The sequence below is a fragment of the Pelecanus crispus genome, chromosome W (genome assembly GCF_030463565.1).
Source record: "Pelecanus crispus isolate bPelCri1 chromosome W, bPelCri1.pri, whole genome shotgun sequence".
Lineage (NCBI taxonomy): Eukaryota > Metazoa > Chordata > Aves > Pelecaniformes > Pelecanidae > Pelecanus > Pelecanus crispus.
The window spans coordinates 1,080,107-1,105,221 of NC_134675.1; the positions used below are offsets into that span (position 1 = coordinate 1,080,107).

Sequence of the window (25,115 nt, forward strand, 5' to 3'; positions counted from 1 at the left end):
TCTATATAAACTGAGAAGCTTGTATCAAATTCAAGCTTCCATTTAAAATAGATATTGCACATATTAGGCTTCAATTAAAGAAAAAAAATAACCTTCAGTGCTTCTTTTTTTAAAGGTAAAGTATAAAAAAATCACCAAATTAGGTGAAAATTATTAAATTTCTCCAAAAATTATGCTTTCTTCTATTTCTTGAGACAATAGTTTGTGATTCACAGGGTAACTTGTATCAAACACAAATTAATGAGACCTCTTATAAGCAATTTTATTCCTATCAATAATGGCAGACATTTACAAAATCAGAAGAATTTATCATTTGAGTTCACCTTAAAAAATAACTTATAAAGCAGTGATGTATGCAACAAGTGATGTATGCAACATAAAACAGTTCAGGAGGGAAGAAGGAAAGCAAACTTTAATAATTAAAATGTAAACATGAAAAAAAAGATGGAATAAAAGTCCCTACTCCTCATTTCTACTTAAGATGTTATGTGACAATATTTTACAATGTCTTGCAGGTTTATATATGTATGTGTGTATTTCTATATCACACACACACACACACATATACATTAACCCATATATTTACATAGACAGATAATTGTTTGCAGTTCCATCTTGAGCAATTCTGTTACACCACTCTACTGTTGTCTCAATCATGTTTGGGACCCAATTTCTTGACAAAACTGGGGAGATGATAGAAAAAAAATGGTGGTTCTGATTGTGTCTGAGATCCTTTTATTAAACTGTACACTGGGACAAATAATTTTCTTCTGTAGTAGCTCTCTGAAAAGAGCCAACTCACTGTGGTCTTCATGAGGAGACTTGGTAACAGATCACACACTCATTGTCATGCTAGGGGAGTACTGAAAAAAGAGGAATCCACATTTTAACAGCAGTTGTTTCCCAGGTAACTAAAACCACCTTTAGACAAGAGCAATGAGTTTAAATGTCAGCATGCTATTTGAATTTTCTCCTAAATTTGTACTATAGCACATGCTAAGGCTGTAGTTCATTTTGTGGTATCATAACTTCTGTTATACTTCTATCATTATGTAAAAATATAGCTATTGCTGATGGAATCAATTCACTTGACAGTTTCAGTGTTGGGCACTGCTACCTGGGTAGTGTGATGAATCAATATTTCACTGATGCTTTTCATGCCTTTTACTGGCCAATGTTGGCTACTGGAGGGATTTAGCTGGGCAAGATAGCTACATTTGTGGTCACTTGAACCACATAACTATTTTGAAGGGCTTTTTACTACTCGATGGGAAAAAGGTGAAGATACATCTGACTAGAATTAAACTAGGTTTTTGGCTTATTTTTAAATTCTGTGTTATAAATTTTATGAGGCAAGCTGAATCAAGTATCAGCGGTTATTCTTCTTTATATGAACTGAAAATTCAATCCCCATATTACATTATTATTGTAACACAAATTGAACTGCAGCCCTTATACAAGCTATAGTTACCCTCAAGTTAGCAATACTTCATTACAAATAATCAATGGGACACCACAAATGCACATTTATATGCTTATTTTAATTTGTATTTCAATTGAAACTTATAGACTGCAGAAATACTTAATTGGCCTAAAATCTTCTAAGTAGAGGAAAATGTTCAAATGCAAGAAGTATTAGTGTTATGAAAACTGATACAAGAAACAGAAAGATATTAATTTGCCTTGGCAAAAACAGATATGTAATAAAAAAAAACCTGCCAAAGCTAGATTTTTGAGGTGGCCATTTCTAAGTGTCAAAACATATTCAGAAAAAGCATTTTGGATGGGTTTTCTTTGTCATATAAACTGCATAGAATGGACCACTTGGGTAAAACCATTTTGTCCCATATGTCTCTGATGGTTTGTCTGCTTTAGGGCTTAGTCCCGTCATGTGCTGAGCCCTCTCATAGTGGGCCCAGCAAAGCTTATCTTACTAGTTGGGTCCCAGATTCATTCAGGTAGGAAAACTAGGAGTATCTAGAATCCAGTAAGTAGTAAGCATCTGAGAAAAGTAATTTTCTTTTGAGTACAATTGATGTCCTTCTTTTAATGAGTTTGGTTTGGTGAACTGGTCTGCCTGCTGAATCAGACTGTGTCCTCAGCACAAGTAAAGCATGCTGAGTTGAAAACTAACATGTACTACCATGACCAAGGATCACATTTAATGGAGATTTTGTGGTTACTGCTTTTTCTGCAGATTTTGAAACATCAGACTTTTTGCTTTGTACAAATCAATTTTCTCCAATACTCCAAACAATCTGAACACATGCCCTCTTTATGAGGACACAAACAGCTAACATGCAGAAAATGCTTCCTCTTCCTTTTCACTAGTTTAAGAAGCAACCTCCCCCCCAATCTGATTTTCATGAAATTTGCCATGAACTTTGACTGTTGTGTGATCGAAGAGAAACTGTTTAGTCTTCATAATTTCTGAGCTAAATATCACCACTGGCATAGTTAATGGAGTTGCACTCACTTCTGAACAGCAGTGATTTCCAGTAAGAATAGAAGTGTTGAAGTCACTCAGCACTTCTGAAAAATCAGGCCACTTCTATATGGGAACCTAAACATGGATTTAGAAACCCAACTTCAGGCACATGAGTATTACAATACTAGTCTTGCTTTGTAATGTATTTTATACCATGTTTTCCTGCCTCAAACATTGTCCATTTTAAAAAATATAATTTTTCCCACAATGAACACTAGAAAGCATCTTTGCTTTCTCTGCTCTAAAAGTATGCTACATCTTTTCAACATAAGATCTCTTGGTGCTCTAATTATATACTTCAGTGTGAATCCTGTTCTAAAAGACATTATTGCCCAGCAAAATACATGGTTCAAGAGTCAAAGTTTGAAAAACCAAAAATTGAAACACTCAGCTGTAAAGATCTGCCAACTATGTGTATCTAGGCTGTTCAGATATTGCCTGACAAATGCCCATTGTGCATTACTGAATATGTATGGTGCAATTATTACTGCTTGACAGATTTAATTTTCATTGACAATTGACCTCTTAATCTAGAAAAAGAGCTTCTGCAGTAAATCTACACCTCCCACATTTTTCAGTTTCAGCTCAACTTCTAACAGTATTTGGCACAATTTTTTAGTGAATCAATACTATAATTTTAGAAGCTAGTAAAAAACTACATAAGGCACAGCATTGCATTACAGGTACACTACAAAACTGTTTGTTCTGGCTGCTATTTTTCTTTTTTAAAATGAAAGATCGGGGATAAAGTTTTGCCAAGTAAAAAACTACTTAAATACTTACGCTCTCACTCTGAAAAGGGTTTAGGAAGTTTCCACCCATCTCACCGTCATCCCTGGGAGTGCCAGGCTGATTACTCATGCTCATATTACTGGGAGAGTTCTGTTAAACAAGATTTTTAAATACAGATGAGATGCTGAAGATTTCAGTTCCTTTCCCAGATTCACCTACCGTGTCAAAAGAGTATCTATACAATGCACTGGAATTTCTGAACTTGAAAGATAAGTCTCTGTAGAGTTCTGTATGTTTCAATTACTAATTTTAACCTACAAAGAAGTATTTTCTCCTCTGAAGTAACAACTATTTACCTGTAATTCTTGTTTTCAGGCTATAGCCATCATGTTCTCCTACTAAAGTTGGGAAAAAGTATAAATGGTAGGAATAAGTATTAGCTCTGAAACTACATTAAATCAGTATGGTCAAATCAGTGGTATATGAGCATGTGCCTTGAAATATGTGAGTTGAGAATACATACTTAAAGGTAGACGTGTGGACAGATCTGGGCTACACAGACCTTCGCAAATCAAAGCCTGTATTTGAAGCATTTGTTCATAGTGTGTAGTTTGTTGAAATAACTTCTAGTTTAAATTTTGAGTTGCTAAACCACTTCACCAAGAGCAGTTATATACAGTTTATAGATCAATGAGTTAACAAGAGTATTAGATAAAAGACTCATGAATAACAGCCAGCCACAGGATTGGCCTTGCAAACATTTTCAGGAGGAGCTGTACTTTTACTATTTGCTTGCACAGAGCATAATGCAGTAGGGTCTTCATCTACTTTTTGAGTGTCTAGGTGCAAGTGAAATGCTAATAAATAATAACAATACAAAGACTCCTGAAGGTAAATTCTTTTCTTATGGAAGTCCTCCCACAGAACCACCTCTGTAATGTTCAGAAAATGCTTTCAAGATTCAGTTACTCACACAAAGAATAAAACTAGATAATTGTCACAGAAATTATTCAGCATCAATAATCAATACATGATTATTGTAAATACTACAAGTAGTTAGGTGTGTTTACAAAGTTGATTTGTGGTACCCTACCATGCCTGGGGCATGGATGATTCTATTTCCATCACAGTTAGACTCCTATTAATACGGGCTTTGTGATGGAAAAGGAACAGTCAGGGAAAAGGGGGAGTGAAATTATGAACTTCATCATAAAACATTTACTATGTCTATCACAGTTCTTCCCTTGAATTTTTTTAATCCAGAAAAATTAAATACAAGATTTACAAATACAAAATCTATGAATATATAGTTTAAAACCCACTAAGGCCTTGTCACATTTATTTTATATGATGCTTCCAGACTTTTGTTCATTCCTTGGGGATTTACTCCTATTTTATCTTTCTCTGTGTAGTACTAAGCTTTGAAGTTCTGCAATTGCTACAGTGTGCCAGCCCCAAACATTCACATTCCTGACATAAATGCTTTTATAGCAACTCTCTGGGCTGCTTTTATTGCCAGTATGGGTTCTAGCATTGTAGCACTAGCTGAGTTTTTCCGAAGCAAATATTTCTTTGATGACTGCAGAAATTCCATGGGCACTGCAAGAAACACTGGTTATTAATGTTTATTTAATATGCATAATTTCAGTTCATTTACTTTCCCCCATCTCAATCTACTTTATGTCGATTCATCAATTCATATTTATAGATTAAAAAAATGTCATGGTTTGTCATTCAGCCAATTAAATTAAAATCTTCTCTGGAAAATGTAGCTATGAATTCTGTCAGCTGTAATGATTCTACCAAGACTGGATTAATTTTCTTCATCTCAGTGGTAATAGATAATCTGTTCCTCTAATATGTGTTTTACTCCATTGAAATCCTGTGCCTGGCCTTGAGCATCTAGCAATGTGTACCCCAAACTGTGTTAACTTCAGTGAACAATTTCTGTCACATTAATTAGTAATCTGGAAATCTACTTGTGAAAAAGCCAGTTGAATAACTAGCTGGTGATGTATAAAGGGAGACTGTCACCTTAACAAGAAGAATCCTGGTAAACTATGTACAAAATTGGAAGGCAGACACATATTAATCTTGCATGCATCAAACCACAGAAATCTACTATTCCTTGCATGCAAAACTCTTCCAATCAAGTTCCAAAAGTATTATATGCTATTATCTACCTGAAATTACTAATGCTATATACAAGATTCTGCCCACACACTTTTACTAGTATCAGTTAAGGCTGCATATTGGGCAGAGTGCTACTCAGAAAAAGATTTTTAAAAGCTATTATATATAATGGTATAACAATACAACACTTACTTCCCAAATAAACAGCACTTTTCTTTTAGCTATTTGAAAAAGACTTGCATTAAATATGATTTCCATTATCTATTTATTAAGGTTAACAAATTACAAGACTTCCAGGCAAATTTTTGGATACAGGTTTTCTAATAATCATATTAGTGCATACAGGTTTTAAAAAATAGTTTTAGTGGCAAGCTCATGGAAATGTTTTTTACTTTAAAAATACTGCATTTTGAAAAAAAAAAATGAAGAAAAATTATAGACACTGATCAAAAAATGTGCTGTATGCTTATTATCTCATTGGAGGTGTATATTGAATCTACCACTGTACACCTGAGCACAGCACAGCTAATGCAAAACATGGTCATTTCAATCCACTGTTGTACTCTTCACAGGGCCTGAACATGATACAGATCTACAAAACTTACAAAAATGTAGCACTGCTATAGATGCTTTTCCCTCATAGCCCCAAAATGGCCTAAGAGGCATACTGCTGTGATCCTACTCTCCATGAAAGGCCATGGAAGGTTGTTCTGAGGCTTCACCTATGTAATTTTAAAAGGACTGTATCACTAACTGAAGAATGCTTCCTGTTTTTTGAACATTTGAAAGTGTATTTTAAATTAATTCATACTACAAACTTCTATTTTAACCTACAGGAATTTAGGCCAATATTTTCTTCCATTTTGACATGTGTTTGTATCTCATCATATCTAAGTGCTAGCCTGAGAGAGCATCTACAGTGACATCCTTAGTATGACCAAAACACATACAGACAAGCCTTAGCCAGATTCAAAGTGGCAAAGTCTGTACTGAGAGAGATCTAGCCACAGCGCTGTAGCACTTAGTCCTGCATCAACCAAAAGATGCAGGCAATTAATTCACTCAAACTCTGATTCCTTTTTTTTGGAAGATCAGTAAGAATTTTGTTACAGCAGTTTCAAATGAATGAGTTATAAAATTTTAACTGAAACAATCCCTTCATCAATTCCATATTTATAGATCAAAAGCACAAAAATACAGGGAGACAATTTTAGTGATATTTTTATTAGTTTTAGTCAGTTACATCTGAAGATGCTGAGTACAAAACACAGTATTTTACAAGGACAAATTTCTATCACTTTATCAACACTGAATAAGCTCATTAATTCCTTATTTGAATAAGTCACTAAATTAATAATGATTACAGATGTAGCAGATTTTTATTTTTATGGAAGAAATGACACATTCAAGCACAATATTTTTGTAGCTGCAAAACCCCTACAGGTTAAACTCACATTCATTTTGCATATACTATTTTATGGTTGTGTTTACTATTTAAAGTTTGTTTAACAGTTGTATCAAAACAGTGCTTTTTTTGCAACTACTTTTTAATCTAGCTTTTAGGGACTTAGACTAGTGATTAAGATATTAATGTTGCCTTACAGAGTTGGCAAAAGGAATCATGCAGTTCATAAAAGTAACATCCTAATGACATTTTCCCAAATTTGCATTCAACTAGAATTGATTATTCGAACTATATTCATTTGTCTTAACTATATGGAAGATTATAACATGATCAGTCAGATTACGAACTGGATATATGTTAATCACATTCATTAATACACATTGTTATGCAGTAAGAAATGTCTACTTATATTCCCTATTGTTTATAGATATTGTTTTTAAACTTTCAGTTAATGCTAATTCTGTCTGCACAGCCTCCAAAGAGTTGACAAGCAGAAAATGTAGATACATAATAAAAAGTTTGAGACAATGAAAATATGTTTAGAGTGAAATATTAATCTAAAAATTCCAAAAATTTTACTAGATACTCACTTTGGAAATATTGTCCATGTCTCCTGAGCCTTAAATTAAAATAGATAATTAATTCAATTAGTTTTGAGCTGAAATTAATCTAAGAGCTTATTTTTCATACTAAAATATATAGTGTAACAGCAGTATGTTAAAACATAACTGTGCTCAATCTCCCTTCCTTCCCACTGTCTGAGTAAAACTTTACAGTCAGTAGTGAATAATGTTAGTCCTTTCTCTGTGTACACACCTAATGCAAAAAAAAAAAAAAAGAGAAAAGAATGAAGGACACATTTCTGATCTGTATCAGTTCCTTGAATGGCATCCTTTAGGATGAGACAGCCTGACACAACTCAGATAAAGATATGTCCAACCTCCCTGTCCTCTTAGCTAGGTACATACACCTGAGGAAGATGTTGCTTCAGCTTGAGGGGAAAAAAAAAGCAAAATCATGGATAACTAGTAAAAGTTAATGTTGCTGACAAAAATTATCACCATTTTTACTGAACTTCAGCTACCCAAAACTCCATAGAAGACTATTAATGAAATATCTCTAGGGTCAGCTGGGGGCATAGCCTTTTCCAATTTCTCCCTTCTCCTTACCTTTTTACACTTCCTGTCTCACAATCTCCAGCTTCTAGGCTGTAACTATGCTAATTTTCCATCCACCATGGTAGTAAAGGGTAGAAGCAGGGGGAACAGTGACAGCTTGGCTTCTGCTTGCCTATCATGTATTTAGCTTGCTTGGGTTTTTCCACATAAAGAAAAATGCTATTCAGCAGTGTTGCAGGTGCCTTGTGTCACGGGGCCAGGTCCCAGATGTTAAAGAGAACCTTGCTGGTCAACAGTGGGGACAGAAGAGGAAAGAGATCTGAAGTCTTTGCGGACTGAGGTTCCCCCTGTTGTTGCCCATATGAATGACACTCCTTGGTGCAGATAGAAGTGAAGAACAAAATACAGAAACTGTATTCACAGTTACTGGCTTGGTGTTATGGTATGAGTACAAATAAATACAACGTATTTATTTACTTTGTGGGTATGGAAGAGGAAGGCAATTTATTTAGCTGCAGATTATTGCTTAAATCCCTTTCAAGTGTCTATCATCCATCCAGCAAAGAGTAAGAGCAGAGTTTGCTAGGATAGTTGGGGGATAAAGCAGTACATTTTGTAGAATTGTGTAAGGCTTCTCCCGTAGATAAGAGTCTTTTGAAAACCATAGTGTCAAAAGACAGGAAGTACTCTATTCTTCCTGCCTCTGCATGCCCTGACAAGAAAGCATGTTCTTTCTTGGTGCACTAAAATGGCAACTGTCTGAAGCTGCTTATGGGGATGGAATAATAAAACTAATACTTAACAGACAGAAGGCTAATTATAGAACAAATAAGGATATCAAAATATGGGATAAAAACAGCTTAACACATACATCAATATATGTAATAACTTACTTCCATGTACTTGATAAGAACTCAGACCAGCATGTCATAATGACACCTCCTCAAGTTTTTGAAAGAGGAAGAGAGGTAAAGAAAAATGGGTCTTATGCCATCAGTTTTACATTACTGTGATGGTATGCCTATAGAGTGGTTTGAAACAACTAGATTAAAATTATACTCTGTTACATAAATAAAATACGGTATTTTTCTTCCAGAGGTGCATTATATAATCCAATTCATATGCTTAAAAATTTTAATATTTCTTGTTAACGTATATACAGCTTTTTTAGTTTTTAAAAGATTTTAACATACAGTGTCCCACATAACTTAGAGAACTAGTCATAGAAAATGGCACTGGTCTTTGTAAATTCACAATGCTCATAACATTTACTATTATTACCTAATGATCCATTCATATGATGTGAATCCATTCCACCCAGTCCACTTATAGGTCCATCTGACCCTGGCCCCATTGGAAACTAAAAGGATCAGACATTAAAAAATATTACTTCACATTTTTTGAAGATAATCTACTAAAAAAAAATTCCTCAGAAAAAAAATGGTAAAGGAAAAATGCACAGTCCCATCTCTGAATGTGAAAGTCAAGTGAAAGTCTTGCACATGATGATTGCAGAAACTGTCTCTGGTTTTTTTTTTTTACTTTTTTCCAATGCTACCTTCATAATTGTTTGAGAAACTCATTTCTGTAGGCTGGTTAATCTACTTTAATACTTTGTACATGATTTTCAAACCTGCAGGTGCTGACCTAACTCTACTCCCTTTGAAGTTACAGAGAATTTTACTATTAACTTCAATTAGCAGGTGATTAATTAATAGTTTTCAAACCCCACCCTATCTATACTGACAGTCAGACTACTCTGCATTACTTTTGCAATATGATCAGTTTCTTGCAGATTTATGATATTAACCTTAAATTCAGTTCTTCAAAAACTTAAAGGCATTAACATTACAGAACATTTTCTAAAATTCACTGCATACCAATTTAGCAATATCTAAATATCTATATTCTTAAAGTTTTATTGTCCTTTTTTAAAAAGGCCCACAATATGGACTGTAATTAGATGAAATATGGTTGTAATCAGATAAATACAACAAAATTGAAGGCATAGATAGAGATCAGAAAAGAAACAAGTTCTATCTAAGAATTCCGCTTTTGTCAGTTCTAGAACTGCTGAAGTTTGGGCTAAAATAGTCACCAGTTCAGTAGTTAACGAGGCAAATACATAAATGTTATAATTAACTTTCATTCTTGACATCTTATTTAGACAAACAGGGAAGTTTGTTTCTTCTTAAAGGTATTGATTTTATCCTTTTTTACATAATAGCAGGGAAACATAATACTGGGCCACTTTCAACAGTTTTCTTCTCCCTCTTCAGTCAGAGACTTTTTTATAATGAAAGTTTAAAGCCAGCAGAAACTAATGCTTGGTGGCAGCTCCTAGGATGGTGTCATATTGCACAGAAATCTATTGCACTGCAGTATGACAAACTAAGTCACTATATCCACATGCACCTGCTTCTCAGGACTTTTCTGTGTAGAAAAATAGGCCCCAATCATTATTTTGCACGTACTGGCATGATCAATTTAGGAAATATTAAAAACCCTACAATGCACATGGTGTGATGGAAATGCAGTGGTTTGGATAAAACAAGGCTGTATAATTAAAAAAAAAAAAACAAACTAGATTCATATTTACATTAGGTCTGTTGGGTCCAGATGGTACTGCATTCATTAAAGTGTACATGTTGTCTCCAGAGTTGGTTGAATCTGAAATAAGAGATTATTTTAAGTACTAATATATACCTTTCAATAAAACTACTCACCTAATACATTTCTTGTCATTTAGTTCATATTATTTCTGTTCCTGAATCACTGATACACAGTGGCAATATAATGGAAGATTTAATACCCTTTTTATCTATTTCTACCACCCAATAGAGCTATCAATAGAAATAAATGTAATTGTCCCTACGTGACTATTTCTAGATGCTATTTTTATGCATGACTGTTAAAAGGTTTATAGATCACCAAGTATCTGTAACTAATTAATTCCTTAACCCCTTTTTCCTGGAGTTCCAAATTACTTCACTCATCTTCAGTAATCTATAAAACAGGAGTTTCTTTCTGATCAACACTTCCTGTAATTTGTTTTCCATTTGTAATAACCAATAAATAGCTTCTTTTATATAGCCTTCAGGTTAGTGCAGTGAATGAAAATCTTTTATTCTCATCTGTGTCAGTCTATTAGATTTTGAATATATCTAACTATTCAGTGGAATTTTGTGCAAAGATCCCCTCTCTAAGGACAGCTTTAGCTAATGTATCTTCATGGTACAATGTGGTGCAATGCTTCAAAACCAACCTGAATCCAAAACCAACAAAACCATGTTGGCACAGTGTGATGTCTAAGCTGTAAGTTCTGCCAAGAGCTTCACTGGGCCTTGCCAGAAGTTGACACAGCTATACTGCTTCTCAGTCTGGAATTACTTCACATAGAACCAGAGGACAGATATGCCCTTTCCCTCCAATCAATGTACATGAACTTTCAGACTGGAGCACCTTCAGAGTCGAAATGCAAAATTTAAATAATGACATACGGAATACAAGCCACATAACTCTTCTAGCTGAACTTAGGAAATCAATGCCTGAAAACTACTAGTACATACAAATTATTCATTCCCAGCTCCAACTTATCCCTACTGCTAACACACACAAAGTCTTAATACCCCTCATCAATATTTGTAAGAAGGAGAAGGCAAAAAATGCAGCAGGCAGATAGGTAGACAAATTAGGAAAAAACTTTCACAAGGGAACTTGACAAGAGACAGGCCATGTAACAAAAGTTTACTGAGAGGAGAATGACCTCAGAAAAGTCTAAATAAATCCCTAAGGGGACAGCAGATCTTTAAAAAATATAGGCAACTCTGGAAAAACACTACTGTCTATCTAAAAAAAAAGTAAAAGAATAGCTAAGTAGCTCTATACCTAGTTCCCCCAAAATACTATTCCTTCTCTTTGAACCATGAGTTTTGAGTTTAAACAGCAGACACAAAAAAACACTGCTGAGCTGTAAATCTTTTTCCAAAACAAGGGAATTTGAGTCAGAAGTAGTGAAAGCAAGAAAGCCTAGACCAGACTGATGTGTGTTGGAACTGGGAATGCAGCCTGACCTCGTGCAAGAATATATTTGTACATACTCAGGGCAGTTAAAATCAAGGTCTTTGTCTATTCCTTTATCTTTCTGATACACTTTTCCAAGCATTAATTAACGTAATATTGGTAAGTAAATAATTCCATTATATACAAAGAACTATGCATCATTAGGACATTCAAATATATTGTTTAAAAAAGAGGGAAACTAAAAGCTTTTAGCCTAAAGTTAGCAAAAGTAAAATTAGCATATAAAAAGTTATTTTTAATGTTCAAGGAGGTAGACAAAAAGTTCTTTAACCACCAGATCTTTTTGAAACATACAACCCTGGCTCACCCTAAGTTCTACTGCCTCTTGTAAAAACACATACAGATTGATTGGGCGATGGGAACATTCAGAGCTGGAAGGGTTTTTTCAGAGGTGAGTGAATACCTTTGCAAAATTCTTAGGTGGCCAATGTCTAAGTGTTTTTATACTTTGGAAAGCAGAGGCCTTAAAACACCTTAGACTCTCTTTAATTGAAAATAGAAACAATTCCTCAATAGATGCTTTATTTTAAGTGCACACAGACAGCTTAACACATCATAACTACAGTGCTGACTACTTTTAAAAGTCAGTGCATTTGTTTTTATGTTAAAAGAGATTCTACCTTTTAACTGCCAGCTCACATTATGAACAAGGAAGCCCTACCTTTTATTTCAGGTCACATTTTAAAGCCCTGGAATTGTATTTAATTAAGATTTTACATCTGTGCAGTAAGTTTTCATGGGAAGTTAGAAAACTTCCCTACCCTTTTGTGCTGTAAAGGACAGCAAGAATATGTAGGATGTGAGGACTGAGGATGCTATAGCATCACTGAGGTGAACAGGTGCCTCTTAACTAGTCAAAGAGGGTTACAAAGACAGATGTTGGCCAAAAGGAGTCTGAATATCTGCTGAATATTGAGTTATACAAAAAGTAATTAGTTTCTTTTTAGCAGATATCTGATAATATCCATTGGAGGAGAGCATCCTCCATATGTTGCAGTTACTCCTTCATGTCAGATACTTTGCTGAACATCCATGGAGGGAAATACTTACATCTAGTTGACCAACTTTAAGCCTTGAGAAGCTAGCTAGCTGTGCTGGATGCTCCCATCCTCCTCCTTGATTCTTTAAACCAATCTGTATGGCCAAAATCTCCATGTGGTCAGAATTCCAAGATACAGATCATGTAACTTGGAAAACAATGGGACAGTGAAGTTCTGGGAACAGATCACAAATAGGACTTGACACTGGTTCCTCTGGGGCCTTACTCCTCCATTGCAGGATAGAGGAGAGCAGTCTGTCCAGCATAACCATGCTGTCAGTCAGATGACACAGCCATGTGATGCAACCATGCTTCTGAGTCATGCATAGCTAAAGAGCCATATATTGGTAAGGTTTATCACATAGGGTACTACAGAGGAAGTTTCACAGGATTAAAAAATCTCCCGATTTCCTAACTGGAGGAATTGTCCTGAACAACATTAGCAAAACCAAATACATATTCTGTCGTCTTTCTTTTTTTTCTTGCTATTGCTAAAAACATGCAAGAAAAGATGGGCTCAAGAGCCAGAGTAATGAATTGCTTTGAACTGCACAGATGCAAGGCTTTGTGTCTCTGCAACACAGTAGGGAGAGAAAGAAAGGGAAAGAGCAGAAAAAAAAACTGATACAGAAAGTACAAAACTAATACCTTCTTATTAGCTGATCCTTCATGAAAAATGTATCAACTGGATCTATCATTTTGTCTGCATTAATAGCACAGAAAAATCTGAAAAAAAAAAATTGTGTACTTCCTAAAATCCCTTATAAATTTCTTTTATTTTTTTTCTGAGTAGATTTCAATACCTGCTGGACTAGGCATGATAGGTGTTCCTGGTGGCCCTCCACCTCCTGGAGGACCCTAGAGAGGGTAGAAAATAACAGTTAGCATGAAAGGAAAAAAATACCACAGTCAAGAATTAATATGGTACAAAAGAAAAAATAGTATCATGAATGTCACGAGTTAGTTACTCTGGTAAAAACATGCACATTTTCTGATAAGCTAGCAAAATAACTCATTAAGACAACATCATTGGTCAGCAGGCCCTGGCACAGTATTCTGATATATGTAGATCTATGGATCCAAGAAGATTTGTTAGTCAAAAACTCTGAACCATGAGGTGAGTCAGAAAAGAGGGATACTTAGATCAGGGCCTAAGACAATTATATTTAATTCCCTCAAGCTACTTTTGTTACGACCAGTTTTCCAACTGGCATTTCTCTTTCATTCCTCTCAATACATAGTCAGTGGCAGAGTAACCAATGTTTGCTAAGCACAAAATACAGGGATGCTTTGTGGGAACAGAAGAGGCTAATCACCTGAAGAAAGCTTTCTTTTTGAGGCAGTCTTGGTATCTGAGTATCATGTCAATCTTAATTCAGTCTGTATAATATTCCACAATTCTTTTTTAATAACTCCTGTGTGTGTATATATGTATGCATGTGTATATATATCTGGACAGGCTGGACCGATGGGCCGAGGCCAACTGTATGAGGTTCAACAAGGCCAAGTGCCGGGTCCTGCACTTGGGTCACAACAACCCCATGCAACGCTCCAGGCTTGGGGAAGAGTGGCTGCAAAGCTGCCTGGCTGAAAAGGACCTGGGGGTGCTGATTGACAGCCGGATGAATGTGAGCCAGCAGTGTGCCCAGGTGGCCAAGAAGGCCAACAGCATCCTGGCTTGTGTCAGGAATAGTGTGGCCAGCAGGAGCAGGGCAGTGATTGTCCCCCTGTACTTGGCGCTGGTCAGGCCACACCTGGAATGCTGTGTCCAGTTTTGGGCCCCTCAGTAGAAGAAGGACATTGGGGTGCTGGAGCGTGTCCAGAGAAGGGCAAGGAAGCTGGTGAAGGGTCTGGAGCACAGGGCTGATGGGGAGCGGCTGAGGGACCTGGGGGTGTTTAGTCTGGAGAAGAGGAGGCTGAGGGGAGACCTTATCGCTCTGTACAACTGCCTGAAAGGAGGGGGCAGGGAGGGGGGTGTTGGTCTCTTCCCCTAAATAACAAGCAATAGGGTGAGAGGAAACAGCCTCAAGTTGTGCCAGGGGAGGTTTCGATTGGATATTAGGAAACATTTCTTCATGGAAAGAGTGGTCAAGCACTGGAGCAGGCTGCCTAGGGAAGTGGTTGAGTCCCCATCCCTGGAGGTATTTAAAAGATGTGTAGATGTGGTGCTTAGGGACATGGTTTAGTGGTAGACTTGGCAGTATTAGGTTAATGGTTGGGCTCGATGATCTTAAGGGTCTTTTCCAACCTAAATGATTCTATGATTCTATGATAATTCCTTCTCAAATTAATGACAAATGAATAAAATGTCAGGATGATGCCAGTTGTGTGAATTTGGGTATAGTCATATCACTTACCTAGAGTGCTAAATCATAGAATACAAAACAAAACCCCAAGGAATATCTATTTACTTAGTTTCAGGTATTTCTGTGTTGCAAATTTATTTATGAGTAAATATTGTACACAGACTGCTCTGGTTGTTAAACAAGCTTTTTAAGGTTCTTTAAAGATGTCTCCAGTAATTTTATTCTAAAAGTCCTAATTCTTTAGTAAGAACTGAATCATAACTTCTTTCTTCCTACATTTGCAGATCCACTAATATTTTGAAGTAACATGAAAAAACGCCTACTTATAGTTTGATAAAAACATTATGATGTCAATAAAAATAAACTGCCCCCCCATTTTCCATAATAAAAATGATGCATAATGCTAACAACAGACAATTATTTTCATTGTTATATGACTTATTATATTTTTTATAATTTCCTATATTTTAAAATAGTAGATATACTGTGCCAAAGAGAGATTTTTTTTCTATAGCACTGAATATAAAGGTTTGATTGTTCCTGTCTGCTTAAAAGGACATTGCTGAGATTTGCTAAAGGGGCACAAGGAATTGGGAGGGGACACAGCCGGGACAGCTGACCCCAACTGACCCAAGGGATGTCCCACACCGTATGACGTCATGCTCAGCACATAGAGCTGGGGGAAGAAGGAGGAAGGGGGGACATTCAGAGTGATGGCGTTTGTCTTCCCAAGTCACCGTTACGCGTGATGGAGCCCTGCTTTCCTGGAGGTGGCTGAACACCTGCCTGCCCATGGGAAGCAGTGAATGAATTCCTTGCTTTGCTTTGCTTGCGTGTGCAGCTTTTGCTTTCCTTATTAAACTGTCTTTATCTCAACCCACGAGTTTTCTCACTTTTACTCTTCTGATTCTCTCCCCCATCCTGCTGTGGGGGGAGTGAGCGAGCGGCTGCGTGGTGCTTAGTTGCTGGCTGGGGTTAAGCCACAACAAGTAAGCAAGGACACTGAACATCTTTTATAAAGTATGAAACCCACAGGTCAGGTTATACAAATCAAGGCATAATCACAATTTCATTTCATACTGCTAGCAGCCCCATAGCTTTTTTCCTCTCCAAATTATAACTGAATCAGAAATGAATGTGTTAATATTGGCCTTGTCAAAAGTGTTTGAAATGCTTATTCAGACCTCAGCAATGAATAATTTCCCCATTTCCGTTGTAGACCTACAGACTCTAAATTCAAAGGGACCTTTAAATCACATATTCCTAATTTCTGGGAATTTTTATCCTTTTATCCATGTACTTGTGCACTAAGCTTATGTAGTGATCCTGACCAGAAGACCACTGTACATCATGGAGTTAGTGATCCACATAAGAGTTAACCTGAGTAGGCCCAGGCCTGTGCTGTGCTGTATGTACACCTCGGCCTTCAGACCTGTGTTGTGCTGCACAAATCCTTTGGCTGCAGGATAAACTCAGCCAGGCCATTGTACAAGAGGAGCCTGCAGGTGATGACTGATTGTTGAAATATGTGAAGCAAGGATAACAGGGTGTGCTAGCTTTGTGGAATTACCATCTACCACCCATCTCTGCACAGAAATGAAATAAACAAATATCTTGACTCAGTGTGTGAACTGGTTCTTGCACACCGGGTAAAGAACCCATCTTTGGGACAACACAGTCAGCTCCCACTTGGTACCGGCGATTACACCTTGCCTTTCTCTAAAAAATGCAACGAGAAGTTCTCATGTGAACGTCCTTCCTGTTTGCCAGTAGAAATGATGAATAGAGTTGTTTCCTTTTAAGAAAATCCTATAATAGCATGAATGACCAAAACGGGGTACCCCTTCCATGAATGGGATCTGGGTCTGCACAGCGTGCTGTGCATGGATTGGAGGGCCATTTGATGCTACACCACTTGGGGTTCCCAGCATCTAAAGTGACATAAGTTTATCTATATTATTCTCCCTTTCTTTACAGTGTTAGCTCTAATAAATAGCATTTTAAATCATACTTTACAGAGTCTGAGTGCCTTTCTTAATGGGATCATAACAGACCAACACTTCCTGGTGCAAAACATTTGGTGTAGTCAGCAGGATCCAGTGAGAAATACCTTTCAGGAGAAAATAGTGAAGAGAGAAACTGGGTACCTGGCTGGCCCTGCAAGCAGCCGGGGGGGGGGGGGGGGGGGGGGGGGGGGGGGGCGGCATTTGCAAGGTATTTAGCCCAGGTAGCTTCAACAATGGGTTGGGAAAGTGAGGAGGAATTGTCTGAATGCCCCACCCAAGCTGAAGTATTATATTGTCTTAGAAAGCAGGGGCTGGGGAAAGGAAAAGGCAAGGAATATTTGTGTTGTCTTTCGTTGTTACTAACATGCTTGATATGGACATGGGGGTGTTTAGAGCTAATGCAAAACGAACTGCATGAGCTGCAGGCACAGCTCCTCATGGCAGTCCCTGGGCAGCAAGTGGTGGTGCAGGTGCCCACAGTGCAGGGAGGGATGCACAGAGCAGCCCAGGAAGGGCAGTGCTGAGGTACGAGCTATTCGCCAGAGGGATGAATGGTAGGACGAGGACCCCTGTTTCTGTGGTGAGGATGAATGGACATAGGGGTCAGAGTATGAGTGCGGCAACCGCATTTCATCTGGCCATTAGTAAGTCACAAAGCAAAGGGCCTCCGGGGGCATCCCAGCAGGCTGTCTCAGTGTGTGATTTTACATAGCCTGAGTTGCAAGATTTAGCAAAAGCATACTGGCAAAAGCTGGAAGAAATGCTTTTGCACTGGCTATTGCGAGTATGGGACTTGGGAGGTGATAGTATAAATTTAAATCCTAAAGAATTAAAGTGTTTGGGTGTCATCTTGCAAAACCCTATGATTACCCAGCAGCTGAGAGGAGTGCAGAGTAATGTATCCCATTCCCTGTGAGCATGGCTCCAGGAAGCTTTAAATGTAGACTATCCCTCACCTACCATTTGGGACAGTAAAGCAGAATCCTGGAAAAAGTATAGCTGAGGCTGATCAGTATTTATGGGCATCTGCCACACAGCAAGGTGTGTATTTGCATAACTTGTAAAGTCCTGATATGGACCCTTTTGCACCCAGCATGAAAACCTGCATGTTAGAGGGCTCCCATTTGCCTTGAAAGGACTGATAATTTCCTTGCTAGGGGCTGCTGTGGGAAGACCAGTGGGGGATGTAATCCTATCACTAGGACAGCTTGATGATTATCAGACTGAAAAAGAGGAGACAGAGCCTGACACATTTCAAATGCAACAGCTGAATGGAAAGGTTATGCAGAAAGAGATCTTTCTGGCACTAATGCAGGCATGAGTACCTAGGGAGCAGATAGATGGCAAATCAACTCCTTATTTGTGGAGTTTGCATAAGAAAGCAAAAGAAAAGAGGAAGGTGTGAAGGGAAGTGCGGAGCACCGTGACATCAGTCCCACCTGCATCGCCCTCTGTTGACAGTGAAGATGCATCCTCCCCGGCTTCCTCTAAATACCCCAACCTTTCTCCTTGGAAACAAGAATAGGAAATGTGTGGTCCCTCTCCAGTACGGATAATAAAGGTAGCTAGCTGGGAGGACCACTGCCCACACATTCTGCTCGTAATACATTGGAGCTGGCATAATAAGCAATAGGTTATGGCCCTGCTGGATACTGAGGCAGAAGTAACCCTAATTCATGGAAACCCGTTCCATTACCCCAAGAATAAACTGATGAATATTGATGTATTCGGGGGGAGGGGAGAAGAGCTGGCTCAACAAGTTTCTCTGATCTTGTAATTAGAAGGATACCCATCATTTTTAGTTAAAGTATGGATTATGAGAGTGCCCAAATATATCATAGGGCACAATCTGTTAGCAGGCAAGACCTTTTATACCACTGGGGGAAGATATTCTTCTGGTATCCAATCAGCTCGGATCTGGACATTTATGGTAGGGAGGATTGTGACTTCCCCCATTGTGCTGACCTGCCCATCCTATAGCCTTAAAACAATACTGGTTGTCTGGGGGGCATGCTGAAATTTCTCAAACAGTTTCTATTAAACAGTTGTTAGAAGCTGCAGTTATCAGACAGACACATTCATCTTTTACTAGCCCTATTTGGCCTGCAAAGAAACCAGGTGGGTCCTGACATATGACTGTGGATTACCAGCTTTTTTTGTGGCTCAGCACTTGGAGGAGCACAGCCTGCCCCCTGTGTCAACTGTTCCATTACATTGATGACATCCTGCTGACTAGACCTACAGAGCAGGATGTTGGAGAGGCACTAAGCAGTGTCATGGACACCATGAGGGGGCATGGTTGGGAAGTCAATCCACAAAAAGCACAAGGGCCAGCAGCTGAAGTAAAATTTTTAGGTTTCATCTGGCAAGGACCCTGCTGGATTATGCCTGAAGCTGCAAAACAAACAGTACTTCATATAGCTGAGCCCCAAAGCAAGGTTGATGTGTAGCGCTTTGTAGGATTACTGGGGTACTGGCCAGTTTATCCCACAGAGCACAGATTTTAAGACCCCTGCATAATGTAGCAAGAAAGAGGAACCAGTTTGTATGGGGGGGGAACATGAAAAAAGAGCTTTCAGACCAGCTAAGCACACTGTCTCCTGTGCTGTTGCACTGGGTCTAAAGCAACCTCACAAACCTTTTGAGTTGGAAGTCCTAGTTTCAGGAGATGATATTACTAGCATGTTGGAGCTTGTGGCAAAAAGGTGAAGGGAGGTGAATCCCTCTTAGCTTCTGGTCACGTTGGCTCCCCCCCCCTGCACAGAACTACATGCCTTTTGAAAAACAACTACTGGTTGCATATTGCACTTCAGTAGAAACTGATCGAGTCACTGGGGGAGAGACTGTTACTCTGAATGTGGGATTGCCTATATTGCAGTGGGTTTTGTCTAATGATCCCAGCTATAGAATTGGAAAGGCACAGCAGTCCAGCACTGTAAAAAGGAAATGGTATATTCCCATGCAGGCAAAGCCAGGTCCCCACAAAAATCAGTGCCTTGCAGGAAAAAATAGCTCAACTAGAACTGACAACTGTATCTCAACCTACTTTGCAGCCACTGCCCCCTGCCTGGGGTCAGGAAGCCCCACCATACAAACACCTCATTCCTGAGCAGCAACAGTGTGCCTGGTTCATGGATCGATCAGCAAGATATGTTAAGGAGGAGAGGTGGTGGAAGACTGCCACCTTTAATTCTGCCAAGCAAATCTCTTTGACTCAGCAAGACAAGGGGGGGTAGCAGTCAGTATGCGGAACTAATGGCTGTGCTCATGATATTAGAAGAGACCCCCAGTCCTGAGCTATGTGCATATATATATTCCTGGGTGGCATATAAGGGATTAACCTCATGGGTTAGTAAGCAGCAAGCAGACAATTGGACAATACACAGGAAAACACTGTGGGGTCAGGACTTACGGAAACAGCCCAGAAATGTGTGAATTTGAACCTGTGGGTTCAACATGTTGATGTCCATGTCACCTGGGGTATCAGGGAGGGTTGGGAGCACAATGCCACAGTTGATCAATTAGCTCAAATTAATAGTGCTACTTTACCTCCTGATATCCCATTCCCTGATGCTCTATTACCTGATGAGGAAGCCCTTGGTAAATGGGCCCACGAAAAATCTGGGCACCTGGGTGTCAATAGTACATACAGATGGACCCAAAGTTGGGGGCTCCCATGTACCTGGGAAGCTATTCAGGAGCTAGTACGGCAGTGTGCAGTCTCTAAGGTATGGAAAGATAAAAAGTTGCCTCAGCAGTCTTATGGGCAGATTCAACAAGGCCCTGTCCTTGGCTATACCTGGCAAATAGATTACATCAGGCCCTTACCAAAAGCAGAGCAGTTACATTACATATTGGTAATGGTTGACACATATACTATGTTGCTGTGTCCCTGGCTACACATGCTGACCAGAAAGGGACACTGAAAGGCCTGTGATTACTTAGCCAGTGGATAGGCCCACCCACCTGTATCCAGTCAGACAATGGGTTTCATTTTACAGGCCAAAAGCTTCAACATTGGGCTGCCAAGCACAAAGTACACTGGATATACCACATACCCCATCATCCCAGGGGAGCTGGCCTAGTCAAGCAGACCAATGAACAGTTACATATGCTGTTCCTCTCACACTCTGCGTAACTGGCCAACAGTGCTACAACAAGCTGTAATGAATTTGAGTAATAAAGCATACTTCCAAGGCTATACCTCCTACCAGCTTCTATTAGGACACCAGCACCATGAGGTACAATCTGAGATGCTGACAGAGTCTCATGACTCACTGCAAGTCAGAGGCAACTGCATGTACCGGACTCCTCAAGGAAAATTCACCCCTGTAGAGATCCTGGCAAAGGGACCAGAGACCATGTACCTAATCCTAGATGAGCAGGCAAATACACCTCATTATGTGCCTCAACATATGCTGTACATAAAATAATGCCTTTGATTTATCTCATGCAGAACTTCTATGTGGAGCCTCACACTGCTGCTTTTGTTTGCTGCATGCTTGTATCAACAAACATGAAGTGTTGGATGCCCCTGCCCACTGGCTGCACTAAAGCTCCTTCCTGTCTACTATACAAATAACTGGACTGTTTGGTGAAATTTGCACCACCATTGTCTTATAATACTTTGTGCAGCACGTCACCTGGAGTTGAATGACAGTTAATACTAAGACAAAACAATACCAACTAATCCATAATAAATTAAGACAACATTTGTGAAATAAAAATAAAACAGAATATGGAGGGAAAAAAAGTTTTCAAGTCGCTAGAAGGTAATTATAAGAATAAAAATATCCTTTAAAGTGTTAGCTATAGGGACCCATTTATACATCTTTGGGGAGATAAAATCTTCTTCTAATTCTTCAAATGCTTTTTTTCCTGAAGAAGTTCAGGAATTCATGCATAATATTGTATCACCAAAGAAGCTGGGGGTTTTTGTCCTTTATTATTGAAGACAATATATTTTGTTGGCTATGGAAACATGCTGAAATAAAACATAGTACTCAACAATTTAGAGCAGACTGATGATTCTAGTAATGAATATCAACTTATGCACCACAGATGGCAGACAAAACAGCTAACTGCAGATCAGATGTTCAGTTCTCAACCAACACACAAGGGTTCTTCATGTGGACAATGATTTCTTTGCCTAAATAGAATGTAACATCTATTTTAATGAGCAAATACATAACAGTGTACTTACTACATAGTTCCCAGGAGATGCTGAAGAATAAGGTATCTGTAATATCAACAGAAACAAAACAGTAATTTTTTCTGCAGAGAGATGGTACCCATACCTACATTTATCGACAGTCATATGTTAAAGCATATTTGTACAATTCATTTTAAAGACAAAGTTAAAGGTTATGGGAAAATGCTATTGTTAACAAACACACAGCACCTTTTCTAATTATCAACTTATTGTATGTTCAAGACTACAATTTGCAATATAGTCATAAACAGAATTTAATAACAAATACTTCAAATCAAAATATTTCTGTTTAAGATTACTGTGTCCTGGAACCCACTCTACTGAAATCAACAAGAATAACATAATTCACATATTTAAATGTATGCAAGTTGAGGTCTGATATCTATTCTCTATTATTTCATACTAAGTGATGCATGCATGTTGAACAGCCAACACCACTCTTGTAAAATACCAAGTTACAAACTCTAGTACCAATGCCAGTCCTTGTGCCTATCACAAGAATCGTAGTGTGGGACGCACAATAAGCTCTGTAAAGATCTACAATCTTGTAAAAGGTTCAGCTGAAAGATTGCTAATGTAATATGCTTTATAAAGTTCTAAGCTTAAATAGCACATACTTGCATTTAAGTCAACATGACTTCAGAGTCATACCGAACAGGGACTAAATTTCTATGTTTTTATATGTACTGAATCTTGATTAAAATCCAGACCATAAAAGGAAAAGCATCTCTCTCCATTTTTTTCAGCCAAGAAGATACTAATTTTATTTCTTTGCATTATTCTTTCTTTTTTTTTTAAAGGCCAGTGTCCTAATTTAATTTCAAATTCAATTTTGGTATTTGTTACAGAGGATATTTGGAGAAAAAAAGTTGCCTGCAAATAATCCATTTTTCTTCTTTTTGAAATAGTCTTTGTAATGATTCTCTCTGAAGGAGCAGGGAGCAATACCTTTATAGGAGGATGGGGTAAGACTTAAGAAAGTCAGTTGAGAAATTACAAGATTATTTTGTAGAATAAGCATTTTCCATGGTTGTCTCAACTTGTCAGCCAACTAATTTTTACAAATGTATCTAGTACTGGACTTTTCAACTAATTTCATAGAGTGAAAATGTTTCAACTATGAGTCAAAAAATACCCTAATGCCCATTTTAGTTGAGTGCATGCAAAAATAAACAGAAGAAGAGTTTCAGCTTTTTTTTTCCTAATTGTAATTCAGTAGAAAAAAATCAAAACTGAGAACAACAAAAAGAACCAATACTGTCTGGCAAGCCAGACCCATCTTATCCAACTGCAAATGCTGATGTCTTGCAAGCATTTGCTCTATGGTTCTGTGTTCCCTAGTTAACAGGAGTAAATGTGCTTTTGTTATGTAAAATATGTAAGCGCAAATTAGGATAAATCTTCTCAAATTATGACTTCTGTAGAGCTTGCTAGCCAGACAGTATTGACCTAACTATTCTTACTTGCACTAATGGAAGCTAAAATATATTTTAAGTATACTCCAGGAAAACTTTTTTTGTTAAGCAAGTTCTGTAACTGATGTAGAGCTGCTGTGTGATTATGAACAGAGCTGGATATTTGCACTCAAAAATGGTCAATGAATTCTCTGTTAAGATATGGTCCTCACTGTACCTACTCTGCATTAGGGTTAAAAGGAACAAAAGGATGAGGAAAAGGCTGAGGTACTTAATGCCTTCTTTGCCTCAGTCTTTAATAGCCAGACCAGCCATCCCCAGGGTATTCAGCCCCCTGAGCTGGAAGACAGGGATGGGGAGCAGAATGGAGCCCCCATAATCCAGGAGGAAGCAGTTAATGACCTGCTACGCCACCTGGATGCTCACAAGTCTATGGGGCCGGATGGGATCCACCCGAGAGTACTGAGGGAGCTGGCGGAGGAGCTTGCCAAGCCACTCTCCATCATCTCTCAGCAGTCCTGGTTAACAGGGGAGGTCCCTGATGACTGGAGGCTTGCCAATGTGACGCCCATCTACAAGAAGGGCTGGAAGGAGGATCCGGGGCACTACAGGCCTGTCAGCCTGACCTCGGTGCCGGGAAAGATTATGGAGAGGTTCATATTGAGTGTGCTCAAGAGGCATGTGCAGATCAACCAGGGGATGAGGCCCAGCCAGCATGGGTTCATGAAAGGCAGGTCCTGCTTGACCAACCTGATCTCCTTCTATGACCTGGTGACCCACCAATTGGATGAAGGAAAGGCTGTGCACGTCGTCTGCATGGACTTCAGTAAAGCCTTTGACACCGGCTTCCACAACATTCTCCCAGGGCAGCTGGCGGCTCATGGCTTGGATGGGCGTACTCTTCACTGGGTAAAAACCTGGTTGGGTGGCCGAGCCCAGAGAGTAGTGGTGAATGGAGTTAAGTGCAGTTGGCAGCCGGTCACGAGCGGTGTTCCCCAGGGATCTGTTTTGGGGCCAGCCTTGTTTAATGTCTTTATCAATGATCTGGATGAGTGGATTGAGTGCGCCCTCAGTAAGTTTGCAGATGACACCAAACTGGGTGGGAGTGTCGATCTGCTGGAGGGTAGGATGGCCCTGCAGAGGGACCTGGACAGGCTGGACCAATGGGCCGAGGCCAA

The 25,115-nt window shown here is 38.7% G+C and overlaps 1 protein-coding gene across 28 annotated transcripts in view; it reads right to left on the reverse strand.

Moving 5' to 3' along the window:
• Positions 1–810: 810 nt before the first annotated feature.
• LOC142596543 (single-stranded DNA-binding protein 2-like) overlaps positions 811–25,115 on the reverse strand; it is a 145,947-nt gene continuing 121,642 nt past the window's right edge. For 12 of the 28 annotated variants that reach the window (XM_075725728.1, XM_075725719.1, XM_075725723.1 and 9 more), the window contains 7 exons: positions 22,514–22,549; positions 13,802–13,856; positions 10,476–10,546; positions 9,158–9,236; positions 7,349–7,377; positions 3,272–3,370; positions 834–863 (listed from right to left, as the gene is read on the reverse strand). In XM_075725728.1, the coding sequence (XP_075581843.1) occupies positions 834–863; positions 3,272–3,370; positions 7,349–7,377; positions 9,158–9,236; positions 10,476–10,546; positions 13,802–13,856; positions 22,514–22,549 (399 nt within the window). Of the gene's footprint in view, positions 864–3,271; positions 3,371–7,348; positions 7,378–9,157; positions 9,237–10,475; positions 10,547–13,801; positions 13,857–16,197; positions 16,226–17,145; positions 17,164–20,070; positions 20,085–22,513; positions 22,550–25,115 lie in introns of all 28 variants that reach the window. The other 16 variants (XM_075725729.1, XM_075725727.1, XM_075725724.1 and 13 more) reach the window with 8 other exon arrangements.